The sequence below is a fragment of the Babylonia areolata genome, chromosome 19 (genome assembly GCF_041734735.1).
Source record: "Babylonia areolata isolate BAREFJ2019XMU chromosome 19, ASM4173473v1, whole genome shotgun sequence".
Taxonomy (NCBI): domain Eukaryota; kingdom Metazoa; phylum Mollusca; class Gastropoda; order Neogastropoda; family Buccinidae; genus Babylonia; species Babylonia areolata.
Window position 1 is genome coordinate 34931962 of NC_134894.1, and position 15045 is coordinate 34947006.

General features: G+C 41.0%; 2 protein-coding genes across 2 annotated transcripts in view; both read left to right on the forward strand.

The window, feature by feature from the left end:
* LOC143294153 (uncharacterized) overlaps nt 1–8951 on the forward strand; it is a 55963-nt gene extending 47012 nt beyond the window's left edge. The window contains exons 2-3 of the mRNA XM_076605584.1: nt 7936–8514; nt 8666–8951. Coding sequence (XP_076461699.1) covers nt 7936–8514; nt 8666–8951 — 865 coding nt within the window. The remainder of the gene's footprint in view (nt 1–7935; nt 8515–8665) is intronic.
* A 413-nt stretch (nt 8952–9364) lies between these two features.
* On the forward strand, nt 9365–12460 carry LOC143294154 (uncharacterized). Its single transcript, XM_076605585.1, has 2 exons — nt 9365–9895; nt 12422–12460. Exons 1-2 carry the CDS (start codon nt 9365–9367, stop codon nt 12458–12460), a joined length of 570 nt encoding a protein of 189 aa, XP_076461700.1.
* Nucleotides 12461–15045: the final 2585 nt, after the last annotated feature.

The window sequence follows — 15045 nt, forward strand, 5'->3', positions numbered from 1 at the left end:
TGTATCTCAGATCCAGAGATAATGAAGAACTGTTATATCAGTCAGCAAAAGAAGAAAAATAACTAGAAAAAAATGGATAAAAAAAAAGACAAAAAAAGACGAAATAGCCATTGACAGGTCTGACGCAAGGCTTTCAAGGAAAGTTTCGCTTTCTTTTCACTGAGAGAAATTGAAGTTAAATTTAACACATTGTTTCGCGTAAAAAAAAACAACAACAAAACAACCAGCATTCCGTGGCGATCATAAAATGATCATCTAACATTATCTGTAAGGGGAGTACTATAAAAAGATAACTGTGTTAGTGTGCGTGTGTGGTGTGGTGTGGTGTGTGTGTGTGTGTGTGTGTGTGTGTGTGTGTGTGTGTGTGTGTGCGATTGTGTGTTGCGGTGTGTGTGTGTGTGTGTGTGTGTGTGTGTGTGTGTGTGTGTGTGAGTGATTGGAGGATCTAGCGGCATCCATTCAACCATTCCACTTAAGTCTGGGTTGGTTATTAAGGGATTATCATGTCACGCTTAGCATTTAAAGAAATCAGTTATCAGAGGTATCAAAAAAAATGTCTCTGTGCTCCACAATGATATATGCCAAACCAAAGATAAAACAGTTGTGTAGAGGTGTGTTCTTGTTCACTAATCATGGTTTGTTTGTTTGTTTTGTTGGGGTTTTTTTGTTGCTTGTTTGTTTGTTTGTGTGTGTGTGTGTGTTGTAAACCTGGCCGGTACACATTGGATGATCACACGACCTAGTTTTTTGGAGAGAAAAAAAAAACCAAACCAAAAAAAACTTAACAGGGACGTCAATAATGGACGGCCAGACATACAACCCCCACACCCCACACCCACACCCAACACCCCTCACCACCGCCCCAATGGTGGCGAAGAAGACAGATTCTCTCTGTTGTCTCAATCGTTTGCTGATCTCGGCTCTTGTACCGGTGAGATGAAAGCAAAACTTTCCCCTATCGAGTGACAGCAGGTCTGTCAATACCACCAGCTCCCAGTTCCACCCTCTGGAGGTTGCCGTCTATGTCCGTCCCTCACCCCCACATCGGCACATGACGTGAAGTGTGTGGAACTTTTAGAAATCTGAATCGTGGGTGGAGAGCATCTCTCTCTCTCTCCCTCTCTGTCTCTCTCTGTGCCCCCCTCTGTCTCTGTCTCTCTATGTTTGCACATGCTTATGTAATTTTGATGTTGGTGTTGTGAATTGACTCGCTTTTTTTCTTTTCTTTTTTTCTTCTTCTTTTTATCAATTGTTATTCTTGTCCAAAGGGCCGGATGTAAACAAGTACTCTGTGCTTATTTCTTTACCCTCGTAAAATAAAATTTCGTTCGTTCGTTCTTTTTGTCTTTCTCTGTCTCTCTGTCTCTGTCTGTATGTCTGTCTGTCTCTGTCTCTCTCTCTCTCTCTTTCTTTCTTTGTCCCCCCTCTCTCCCTCTCTGTCTCTCTCTATGCCCCCTCTATCTATGTCTCTCTCTGTGTTTCTCTGTCTGTCTGTCTCTGTCTGTATGTCTGTCTGTCTGTCTGTCTGTCTCTTTCTCTCTCTCTCTCTCTCTCTCTCTCTCTCTCTCTCTCTCTCTCTCTCTCTCTCTTATCTATTACTTATCATTTCTGAAATGTTTATTTCCCCACCCCTTAATGAGGTGCCATGGCCTGAATTGAATGAGGCATTCGTATCCGTGGCATTCTTTCTCTCTCTCTTTCTCTCTCTCCCTCTCTCTCTAATTGCCTCTGTCTCAGTCTGTCAGTCTGTCTCTCTTCCTCTCTCAGTGTCTCTGTCAGTCTGTCAGTCAGTCAATCTGTCTGTCAGTCTGAAAGTCTGCCTCTCTCTGTGTCTCTGTGTCTCTCTCTCTCCCTCTCATTCTATGTCCTTCCTGCTCATATGTCCTATTCTCACTATCATGGACGAAAACGATCGGAAACAATCCCCTACAGCTAGCCCCAAAGTTTTATTTATTTACCCTTAGTAAATTCATTCTCTCTGCCTCTGACTGTCTCTGTCTCACTCTCTCTGTCTCTCTCTCAGTCTCCATCTCTCTATCTTTTTCCTCACTCTCACTCACTATTTCTTGTTTTGATTTTTTTCTTCTTTTACTCATATTGGCTTCTTTAGCTGTGTTCCCTCTTTATGGCGAGGGCTGGATGTAAAAAAGCATGTTACTTACTTAACTATTACCCTCGATGATAAAGATGTTGTCTTGTCTTGTCTTGTCTTTCTTTCCTGTCACTTTCTCCCACTCTGTCCTCGTCTGCATCTTTTTCACAACCATGAACGAAAAATTCAAAATTAGCCCCCCCACCCCACCCCACCCCCCACTCCACCCACCACACCCTCATAACTAATCGCATAGTTCTGTCATTGACAATGCATTACTTAGCCCATTCCCCCCCCCGTGGGTATTGATGCACGACTGAGATTTAACATAGTTTGAACTGAACCACAAATTCCAGACGTGTTGCTTTCGTTGCAAATGAATGAGAATTCCCAAATCCTTCCTTTTAAATACCAGAGGCTCTACAAAAAGTAGAACAGCAATCGTGACAAAGAAACTTGGATCACGCTACCGCTGGTCCCCCGCTTAGATTGAAAAGACCATTTTGCGCCCAGGTCACCAGACAAATGTTGAATTCAACGATTATCTTTGGTGTGTAAAAAGCCCCTTGTCATTGGCAGCACTTTCTTATTCACAGCACCAGTTGTGATCTTGAAAGGATTACCAAACTATGCCAGAAAATCAGCTTGAATTTGTAAAAGCCGATGAAAAGAAAAATAAAGCATGATAACAAATGCATGGAAAGCAGCTGAGTGAAATGAATAGGAACAAAAATGTGATCTTAACTTTTTTTTTTAAATTCAGTAAAACAAACACGATTGCAATTTATTTAGGTGGTTGCTTCTTTGTTTTGTATCCTTTGTTGTGCATCAATTATTGTAGATTCCGACGGAAAATCTATCAGTTATAAAGCGTAAGAAAGTGTATAATTATTTGTTTGTATACCATTTCTTTCCTCAGAATATTCATTTATTATATGTTTATGTGAAATATGTTTGATTGTCTTCCCATTTTGTGTTTGATAAATTCATCAAACACACGCTTTATTGTAGTGTTTTCCCTGTTTTCTGTTCTGTGGATGTTCAATCCGTTTGAAAACCACCATACTGTGGAAGCTTTTGAGACACAGAAAGCTGCTGAAAAGAACACCCAATCGGACATTTATATTGTATTGTATTTTGTTACTTTTTTGTCACAGCGGACTTTTATCTTTGATAATCATGCGGCCTGCTGTCCGGAGAGGGCGCGTCGCCAGAGTCCAGAGCCACCCGTGATTTTCTTTTTCTTCTGCTTTTTTTTTAATATAATTCTGTCTGCAAGTGTATTTACTTTATCATCAAAGTTGATTTCTGTACAAAATGTTACCAGGGACAACTTTTTTGTCTGTTTGTTGCCGTGGGTTCTTTTATGCGCGCTAACAGGATCTCGGTTTATCGTCTCCAGAACACAGACCAGTGGAAGGGGGGAAATAAAAAAATCCCGGTCCGTGTATGAGATTCGAACTCGTGGGCACTCGCTTTCTAAAGGGGCGCAAGACCACTAGTCTACCGTTGACAATGCCCCTGTGCTGTCAGAGAAGACAGGTTCTCTGTTGTCTCATATCTGTTTGCTGATCTCAGCTGGTTACACCAGTGAGATGAAAGCAAAACTTTCTTTCTGTGCATGATAGCAGGACTGTCAGAAACAGACCCTGGATCCACAACTTTGAGTGTGGTACCATCCCCAGCGATTTGTGAATTGTAGCCACGGGTGAGGAAAAAGTCTGGCTATTGTGGTGTCTGTAGATAACCAGGCTGCCCATCGATCCAGCCTGTGAAGTACAAAAAAGATTGTATGAGGATAGTACGTCGTTTTGTCAGAGGCTATTCGGTGGTCCTTATGGATATTTCCCCCGAAATAGTTCTTTCAAAAGTTTCTAGATGATGTTCTAAATGTTCTGTTTCTGTCTCTCTGTCTCTGTCTGTCTGTCTGTCTGTCTGTCTGTCTGTCTCTCTCTCTCTCTCTCTCTCTCTCTCTCTCTCTCTCTCTCTCTGTCTGTCTTTCTGTTTCCCTCTCACTCTTTTTCTAATGGTTTACAATCAGAAAAAAATCAGTTCACTGCAGCAGTCTGTTGATATACTATTACTACTACTACTACTACTACCAATAAGAAGAAGAAGAAGAAGAAGAAGAAGAAGAATGCGTGGTTCAGTCACTGACAAGCCATTATGTACTGGATCCTTCTGGGTAATAAAAACTGCTCTGAAGCGAGATGTAAAACTGTTTGAACAGACCACAGTCCCCGACCGACAGGTGTGTTTTTTTGTCTGCACAAATAACTCAGTCATGTCTGTCGATCCTGAGGCAATCTGAGGAGTGAGACAGCTGTTAGCTATCCCCTCGGCCCCTCCGCACCCCTCACATCATATATGGAGCAAAAGTTTAGCAGACCTCACGTGTAGTTTTGAGAGAAGCTCCATTTCCCTGAGATAAATGTGTTGATTTCAGGTAAAGCCCTTGTTGTGGAAAAAAAAACAGCTCGTGGCTGACAGATATAGAAGGTCTGAACAAATCAACAATCGAGTTCCTCTGAAATGAAATCAAAAACGAAGAAGAAAGGCAAGGCCTTCAAGACTCACTTGTGATAAACACTTAAAGAAAAACAAATAAATAAAAACCTATAAAAATTAAAGATGAGTTTTTTTTAAATGTGTTCTTTATTTATTATTATAATCATATACAACTTCGCGCTAAAAAAAATAAATAAATAAAAAGAAGAAGAAGAAGAAAAAAGGTTTTTAATGCAGATTCGATCCACGGATGTTTGGGTTGAGAATGAGTGGTTTTATCCACTGCGTTAACGCGGGTTCAATGCTGACGTTCACAAATGATTATTTGAGCATGTTCTTTTAGCGGGATAAATCGACAGCAGCACTGCAATATATGTCCGTTTTTATAGATCTGAAGAGACCCGTGTTCGACATTTTCTACTCACATAGAAACTACGACACTGTCCATTCAATTTCTTGTTTCTGTTCATTCTAGTTAATTCAGTATCCACTTTACAACATTCATATGCAGTAAACACGTCATGATTATTTAAGAAATTCTTTTGGTTAGGCGGTAGAGGAGACGTTGCAATCGCGTCAGGCCTTGTAACATGTTTTGTAAAGATCTGCGGCACTGACCAGTCCCGTGTAGATGACGCTGACCTTAACTCATTGAAACAGTCGATTCAAATTTTATTTTCTGTTCATTATAGTTAATTCAGTGTCCACTCTAGAATATTCATGTGCAGTAAATACGCCAATAATGTAGTTAGTTTGCTGCTCGTGTTCTGTCCAGAATGCGTATTTCTTTGCTTTTAATTGCGAACAAGAAAAACGAGGTCATGGCGCATTCTCACCAGAAAGTCGGACGGCTGCAAAGGGGTAACAGCGGTTTTCGGAATCCGGAACGAACATCAACGAAATAAACTCTTGATAATTCGGAAATACAGTTAAATTCGGGAGAAAATGGCACTGTTAAAGTTTTACACACACACACACACACACACACACACACACACACACACACACACACACACACACACACACACACACACACGCACACACACACACACACACACACACACACACACACACACACAGAGAATCGAACACTAGGTTATAACATAGACACAAGTGAGTCCAAAGCAGTCACGACCTATTCCTCATATTAGAGCTTTACAACAACAAAAAGGAAGAGAAGGTAGTTTTCTAAATTGAAAAGGATATAGACAATCATTCAAATACCCTCAATTAGTGCAGTGCAGTCAGAGATATGGTATTCAAACACATATGTATGTAGAAACTCGACGTGTTGCACTATGTCCATCACTTGTGTTTGTCTTCTTCTTGTTTAGTTTTTTTGTGTTTTTTGTTGTTGTTTCTTGTTTGTTTGCTGTTGTTGTTTTTTAAGGTGAAAAGATTTATTGTTTGTCTTTATGAATCAAGTATCACATGATTTCGAAGAGAAAAATGCCTTGTTATAATAGAGTAGCATTAAGTATGGAAGATATAAATAAGCGCATTTTCTTTGCATCTTTTTACCCATTAAAAAACATATCTGGCAATGAATTCCATCCGTCTGGTTTCTTTCGTCAATTCTATACCATGCTTTTGGCCTACTGTATATTTTGTAGACGTTTCGAGTAATGTGAAGAAAAGACACGCCTTTGGGGTGTCTGAGTGATAGAAAACCATTACAAAGAACATGATGTTCTAAAGTTCTCAAGTACTGTCAGCAAAGAAAGATTCTATGTTGTATCAATCGTGCACTGATCTCAGCTCTTGCACCAGTGAGATGAAAGCAAAACGTTCTTTCCTATCGCGTGACAGCAAGTCTGTCAGATGCAGATCCGTGATCCACTCCACTCTGCGTCCCAGATGACAGATGTGGACGTCTGGAATTTGGAAGCTTCAGCTGGCGACTGTGGTCTGTGCAGATAGATAACAAGGCGACTCATCAGTCTAGTGTTGTAGTGTATTGCTTTTTGTCACATACTGCACATATGCATTGGTATCCACTCTAAAGGTGCAAACTGGTTTTTTTCTCCCTAATGTGCCATGTAAACATTCTAGATGACTTGATGAAATATCCTCTTTCTATCCATCTCTCTCTCTCACACTCTCTCTGGCAGATGTACAGTAAAAACAAATTCAGTGCTCAGTGTACTCTCTCTCTCTCTCTCTCTCTCTCTCTCTCTCTCTCTCTCTCTCTCTCTCTCTCTCTCCATCTCTATTTCTCTTGTCTCTCACTTTGTCTCCGTCTCTGTCTCCTTTACTATCTCTCTCTGTAAATCTCACTCTCTCCTTGTCAGTGTCTACCTCTGTCTTTGCCTCTCCTTCATTCTGTTCTTTTGTCTCTTCCTCTCTCTCTCTCTGTCTCTCTCTCTGTGTCTCTCTCTCTCTCTCTCTGTCTCTTTCTCTGTATTTTTGTTTCTCTGTGTCTCTGTCTGCCTCACACAAACACACACTCACACGCAGAACACACACACACACACACACACACACACACACACACAGAGAGAGAGAGAGAGAGAGAGAGCTGCTTACGCAGGTGTGTGCACAAAGAGATGGACAGACAGAATCCGAAACAGACACAGAAACAGAGAGAGGCGGGTCGGGACGTGGGTAGGTAGTCAAATTTTGGCCTAACACAGAGATGCACGTGTGAACACGACACGAAAGTCAAACGATGTGGATGCACGTGTGAAAAGAACGTCAAGAATACTTAACAATCAGTTGGTAAAGGGAAACCAAAAAGGTGGTCTTTTTTTTTCAAAGCGCCTTTCTGCATCTGTCCTTAGTTTCCTCTTTAGACGAATGAGCGACTGTAGAGTTAGGGTCCCTTTTTCCAGGGACACCGACATGGCGAAAGGGATATTCTGTTCTGGAATGATGAAACTGGTAGCCTCCATCTGGCATTTCATCAAGAAAGTGCAGCTGTTAAGAAAAACAGCCACCATCGACCGTGAGCTCACAAGGCTCAACATCGACATTGCCGCACTACATGAAACAAACTGCCCTTAAGAGGCAGCCTTGGGGAACCGAACTACACGTTTTTTTTCTGGCAGGGCAAGGAACTTGAAGAGCCAAGACTGCATGGCGTTGGATTCGCCGTGAGGAACTTCCTCTGTGGAACCGCCATACAGTGGCATCCTCGCCCTCCGCCTGTCAACCTTCTCTGGCCCAGTGAACCTCCTGAGCATCAATGCTCCCACACTCTGTTCTTCTGTGGAGACTAAGGACCAGTTCTACGAGGAGCTTGATACCACCATCCGAGATATTCCTGCCACATAATAGCTGTTCCTTCTTGGCGACTTCAATGCCCAAGTGGGTTTTGTCCACGACTCCTGGCCTAGCTGCATTGGCCACTTCAGTATTGGCAAGCTGAACGAGAACGAGCAGAGGCTCCTAGAGTTTTGCTTCTACCACAACCTCTGCATAACAAACGCATTCTTCTCCACCAAGCCACACCACCGAACTTCCTGGCGACACCCCATATCCCGACACTGGCACTGGGCAGACATCATCACTCGAAGGCCCTCGCTGAACTGCGTACTCATCACACGTAGTTTTCACAGTGCTGACTGTGACACCGACCACTCCTTGGTTGGCGGCAAAGTGCGCTTCCAACCAAAACGGATCCACCACTCAAAGCAGAAGGGTCGGCCCTGCATCAACGCTGCCAGAACAGCAATCCCAGTCCTATGCGGCCGCTTCGCCAACTCCATCGAGGATGCCCTCAAAGACTGCCTTGCCGGCAGTGCTGAAGAGAAATGGAACCACATCCGTGACGCCATCTACAACACCGCCACGGATACCTTCGGCAAAAGAGAGAGGCAGAATCCAGACTGGTTCGAAGCCAGCATTACTGTTCTGGAACCAGCAATAGGGGCCAACAGAGTGGCGCTCATCAAACACAAAAGAGAGCCTTCTAAGTAGACACACACCACACTCAAGAAGGCCGGAAACGACACCAAACGGATCGCCAGACGCTGCGTCAGCGACTACTGGCTAAACATCTGTCAGAACATCAAACTTTCCGCCGACTGCAGCAACATCCGTGGCATGTACGACGCGTGAAAAAAGCCTTCGGCCCAAGCGTAAACAAGATGGCACCACTGAAGTCAGCTTCCGGCACCATTATAACAGACCGGAGCAAGCAGGTAGATGGGCGGAACACTACCAGGAGCTCCATTCAAGAGATAACATTGTCGCAGACGCAGCAGTGGAGAGCGTCATCAACCTCCCTGTCATGGAAGAACTCGACATCCTGCCTTCTGAAGATGAAATCAGCAAGGTCATCGACTCTCTCGCCTGTGGCAAAACTCCAGGAAAGAATGACATCCTGCCTGAAGTCATCAAGGCTGGATGAAAGACCGTGCTACTCCACCACCTGCACCAGCTGCTATTGCAGTGCTGGGAAGAAGGGACTGTGCCCCAAGAGATGCATGACGCCAACATCATCACTCTTTACAAGAACAAGGGTGATCGCAGCAATAGCAACAACTACCGCGGAATCTCGATCCTCTGTATAGTTGGGAAATCCTTTGCCTGTGTAGTCTTGAGCAGACTGCAGCCACTTGCTAAACGCGTATACCCCGAGGCACAGTGCGGATTCAGAGCTGGAAGATCAACAATCGACATGGTCTTCTCCTTGCGACAGCTGCAGGAGAAATGCAGGGAGCAGAGTTGACCACAATACGTCGCATTCATCCACCTGACCAAGGCCTTCGACCTGGTCAGCAGAAAAGGCCTCTCCACACATGTCCCCCCAAGCTCCTGAGGATGATCACGTCTTTTCATGAAGACATGCAGGGCACAGTTCAGTACGATGCATCTTCCTCTGACCCATTCCCAATCAAGAGCAGGGTGAAGCAGGGCTGTGTGCTGACCCCAACTCTCTTCGGCGTCTTCTTCTCACTGCTGCTGCCCTATGCCTTCAGTCAGTCGGAGGACGGAGTGTATCTCCACAACAGAAGCGATGGCAGTCTCTTCAACCTGGCCCGCCTTCGCGCTAAAACTAAAGTGCGACAGTTTCTCATATGCGAGATGCTTTTCGCAGACGATGCAGCTCTGACAACTCAATCCGAAGAGCCACTCCAGCGACTCATCAACCGCTTCGCCCAAGCATGCAGAGAGTTTGGCTTGACTATTAGCCTAAAAACGACTAACGTCATGGGCCATGATGTGAGCAGCACCCCAAGCATCTCCATTGGTGACTTCACACTCGAGGTCGTCGAGGACTTCACTTACCTCGGCTCTACCATCTCCAGTAGCCTCTCCCTGGACGCCGAATTCAACAAGCGGACTGGCAAAGTAGCTACAGCCATGGCCCACCTTTTTTTTTTTTTTTTTTTTTTTTTTTTACCCGGACTTTCTTGGGTCGACCATCGTTTTATTTATATAAAGAAAAAAAAAGAAAAAAAGGAAAGGAACAAAATAACAGCAACAAAAAGGATACAGTGAACCTAAGCAATCACACACACACACACGCACACACACGCACACAAAAACCGTGACAAAAATCAAAAGCAATACCCTGAATTCCATAACTATGTCGTTTTTTTCCCCCCACTTACATATAGATTTGTTTCCCTTTTCTTTAAGATTCATAAGGTATTATATAATATATCGATGTCTAATACTGAATTGCTGTTCAAAGATCAGTTGTAAAATAGACAGTCTTTTTGTTTTTTTAGCAATACTGATACACATTTTACCTATCAAAATAATATGATTTATTTTTATAAGGTCATGTTTGCTATATCTGTCATCCTGAATTCCAAATAAAACGTCTGTGGGATGTAATTTCATACACTTACCAGTATTTCTAAGTATCAAATTTTCTATGTTTTTCCAAAGTATTTTCACAGATGAGCACTCATAGAAAAAATGTTCAATAAAATCAATTTTACCAGGACAGTAGTAACAATTTTCTGAGTCTACTACTTCCATTTTTTTTAGAATAATGTTTGTTGGGTATATATTATGACTTATTTTCCACTGCAATTCATGTAAGCGTACTTCTTTTGTTGCTTTCCTAGGTAAAATCCATGTATTATGATTGAAAGAAAAGTCAAATTTCCTCTTCCAAAATACACAAATATGTAGGTCTATAGTTGTACTTTTACTTCTACTTTTAAGATATTTCTTTATTTCTTTTAGTTTTGCATTGAATGCGTTTGCATCACAAATAGAAGTTTCAGTAGATTCCATTGGTAATCCATTGTTTTGTATCCAGGTCTTCCACTGTAATGGAATTGCGTTGTATAGAGCATTGTATTCGAATATTGTGATTCCTTTAGCCTGGTTCAGTGAAAACGCAACCTCATTTAAATCTAGAAGTCTTTTTTCTGTTTTATGTATTATGTCTTTTATGTGTTCTATTCCATTGTCTATCCAGTTTTGAAAACATAGCACATTACCTTTATATTGTATATTATTATTGTGAAACAACATCTGATTGTGAAAATTATGGATATTCACTTCTTCTCTTGTTACTATATCTTTACTGTTCAAATATGTTGTAATTACATCCGACCAAAAATCGTTCTCTATTTCTTGTAATTTTATTTGCTTTGCTCTACAGTTTACCATAAATATTTTACGATGATTTTGTATTTTGTTTAGATGCCATCTGGGTATTATAGTCCAGTTTTCTTCCCGTGCATGATAAAATCTTCCAGCCCATTGTAAATGCATGCATCTTTGAATTTCTAACATATTTACCATATTTAACCCTCCTTCATTATAATCACTTTCCATTGTTTTTCTTTTCACTTTCTCAAAAGCTCTACGGTTACTATGTTTTCTCTGCCAAATAAATTTGTAGAATATGGTGTTGATCTGTTTCAAAGCTTTTTCTGGGATGCCAATGGATTGCATAACATATGTAAGTTGACTTAACAAGAAAGTTTTTGTTACAAGAATTTTACCGTGTATGGATAGGTCTCTTTTGCTCCACTGTACTATTAATTTTTGTATATTATTTATCCTATCTCTCCAGTTTTCTTCAATGTGTTTTGCCATTTTGTCTTTCTGGAAGTATATGCCCAAAATTTTTATTTTGTCAACCAATACAAATGGGAGATTCTGTTCAGTGATTTGTCTGCCCATCTTCATTGCTTTCGTTTTGTGTGAATTTAATTTCAGCCCAGAAAATTTCTCAAATGACTTAAGTATTTCTATGGAAGTAAACATGTCCTGTCTATTTTTCAAAAATAAAGTCGTATCATCTGCCAATTGTTTAATCTTTAAATATATATCTTGATTATTGCCCATAGTTGGAGTTTTGATACCCGTTATTGTACTATTCCTTATCTTGACTGCTAGAATTTCCATTGCAAGAATGAATGCAAGGGGAGAAAATGGACATCCTTGTCTGATTCCACAGTTCACATCGAAGGGTTCAGATAGCCAGCCGCCATGGTTTATGGAACTTTGCGAATTATTGGAGAGTACAGATACCCATTTTTGAAAGTCAGATCCGAATCCGAATACTTTAAAAGCTTGTAACATATATGCTTTAGATACAGAATCGAATGCCTTAGTATAATCTAATGCTAACAAATACCCTGCTTTACCAGTTTTATTAAGATAATTAATGACATCATCAATACATCTTATGATTGTAGCTATGTTCCTGCCTTTGATATATCCCACCTGATCTTTGCTGACTAAGTTATTTACTACACTACCCAATCTTTCTGCTAGAACCTTGGCTAGAATTTTATAATCTGAATTAGTTAAAGTTATAGGTCTCCAATTACTCAAGTTCTCCCTATCTAAATCTTTACTTTTATGTAATAATGATATGATACCCTGTCTTTGTGTAAATGACAGTTCTCCTATTCTGAACGACTCATTGAAAGAATCGGTTAGTAATCTGCCTATTTTTCCCCAAAAGAATTTTAAAAACTCTGTCGTCAGACCGTCACTCCCTGGAGCTGATCCATTTTTTAGTTTTCTGAGTGCAGTTGTGGTTTCTTCATAAGTTATTAACCCTTCGCATGCTAAGGCTTCGTCTTCATTTAACTTTGTAAAATGTTCGTTTTCAATGAAATTATTGATGGCTTCCTGTATATTTCTTTCCGTTGTTGTTTGGTTGTATAAGGTTTTGTAGAAGGACAGCTGTTCTTGTAAGATTTTCTTTTGATCTGTAATGATTTCACCCGCCTCATTGCGCAAACTGGTAATAATTTTATTTTTACATCTAGCTTTTTCAAGATTTGTGAAATATTTTGTGTTTTTTTCACCTTCTTCAATCCATTTTACTCTAGCCCTTACCTGTGCTCCTTTAGCTTCATTCGTGTACATTAAATCTAAATCGTGTTTCATTTTCAAATAATCAGTCTGAAGATCTTCATTTTGAGGACTGATTAACAATTTTTTTTCCATTTCTTTTAGTCGATTCTGTAAGTCCAGTGATTTGTTTCGATTTTTGCAAGCCCATGTTTTTCCGAACTCGATGCAGAGATTTCTCACTTCAACTTTGCACAGCTCCCATTTAACTACGCTGCTTTGATTACTATGTTCTAAACTGACAGAATCTAACAAAGCATTCATTTTTGTAACAAATATTTCATTTTTAAGATAACTATTGTTGAATTTCCAGTACCCTGGACCACGAACAAAGTTTCCCTCACTAATTTCTAGAACGACAGCTTTATGATCAGAGTTTGGGACAGTAATGTGTTCACAAGAAACACATGAGGGCAACAAGTTATCAGAAACAAAACAGTAATCCAAACGCCGTGCAATGAACGGATTATGCCTGTGCCACGTGAAGTCTGTGTCAGTGGGGTGGTAAGCTCTCCATGCGTCAGTAAGGCCTGTTGTTGTCAGAAAATGTCTTAAAGAAATAATTTCAGATTTGTCATGAGGGAGACCAGATATTATATCTAGCTCATTACTGAGTACACAGTTGAAATCACCAAGAACTACTAGATTATCATTCATATATTCAGCTAGTATTTCACCCATATTTTGAAAGAATGTCAGTTTATCGTTTAAATTGTTAGGTGCATATAAATTTACTATTGTAATATTGTGTTTTTCATTGGATACAGTAATAATCAACATTCTTTCGTGTGACTTAAGAAAATTAACCTCTCCATGAAATCGTTTTGAAATCAGAAATACTTCACCTTTGCTTCTGTTTGTACCTTCATTATAAAAAATCGCGCCGCCCCACTCTTTTGTCCACATATCTATTTCATCTTTTGTAACATGAGATTCTTGTAAACAAATTATATCATATTTTTTTCCCTTTAAGAATCTAAATAATGATTTTCTTTTCAATTTATTTCTTAGTCCCCTGGTATTCAATGAAGTTATAAGTACTTTATCCATGATGATAATGTAAAAATATATATATATATATTATATTTCACTGAAACTGGATCACATCAAACATATTTTATCATTCAATCACAATTCAGTCTCAAAGTCCATAAATCACAAGCCAGGTCGTCATCATCGGGCAATCAAAGTCAGTACCGTTCTCACCGCCATGTGACAGCGGTCTCTGCCTCTGTGTCCAGTCCTCCCTCCGCTGACATCACAGGGCTGGGGGAGCGCCAGTCGTCCCTCCTCTGCTGCTTGCCCCTCCTCTCCCTCGGGCTGCGTCGATCTTTGGAGCGGCCACGTTTGGGGGTGTCCGACCTGCTGCGGGGAGCGTGTTCAATGGACGACAGGATGGTGGCCTGGCGCACGGTGGTGCGGGTTCTGTCACCTCGACCAACTGATTTGTCACTGTCAGCTTTCGGGTCATTGGCAGACTGTTTGTGTGTGGTATTAACGCTGCTTTTGTTTTTGTTTTGTTCCGTCTGACTGTCTTCTGTTTGCTTGTCTGTATGTTTGTATGTATGTTCACAAACAGGATCACCCCGTTTATGACCTGGCAGTTTGCAGTCTCTGCAAACAATATCACTGGAGCATGATGAAACATGGTGGTCAGGTTTCAGACATCGTGAACAAATAATTGTTTTGGGAACAGTCTTTTGTTCTCTATGGTAAAGTTTGGCAGAAAAAATGTTAATTCTAAGGATTTTATCAAGGGGGGTGGGAGGAACAGTAATAAAAACAAATCTGCGACCAGTCAGGAATCTAGTGAGCTTGTTGTCTTTATCTCTTGCTCTCTCCATTTTAATTGATGATCTGAGTTCACAGCCTACCTTTGCTAAAGAATGTTCGATCTCTGAATCTGCTAACGAAATAGGAATACTATCAATCCATAGTTTTGTTGTTGGTTTTTCCTCTCCCGAATCTCCGTGCAAGATAAATGGATTTGTGTTGGATACCTGCAGTACTGTACCTCTCAAACGCAGTCCTTTGACCAAAAGTTCCATACGGGACTCCTTGGTGGCAGGGTAGATCCGCCAAAGACCTCGGATATCCTGAGCTCCGAGAACAGAGCCCTGTCCTGATGATCTTTCCGCTGCCAGACACATTTCCAGCACTGTGGG

What these genes read in the sequence shown, in the direction of transcription:
- LOC143294154 (XM_076605585.1), top strand. Translation starts at nt 9,365, where the DNA reads ATGATCACGTCTTTTCATGAAGACATGCAGGGCACAGTTCAGTACGAT. An exon ending in TCAACAAGCGGACTGGCAAA is followed by an intron (nt 9,896 to 12,421) that starts GTAGCTACAGCC and finishes TGTAAATGACAG; the next exon opens with TTCTCCTATTCTGAACGACT.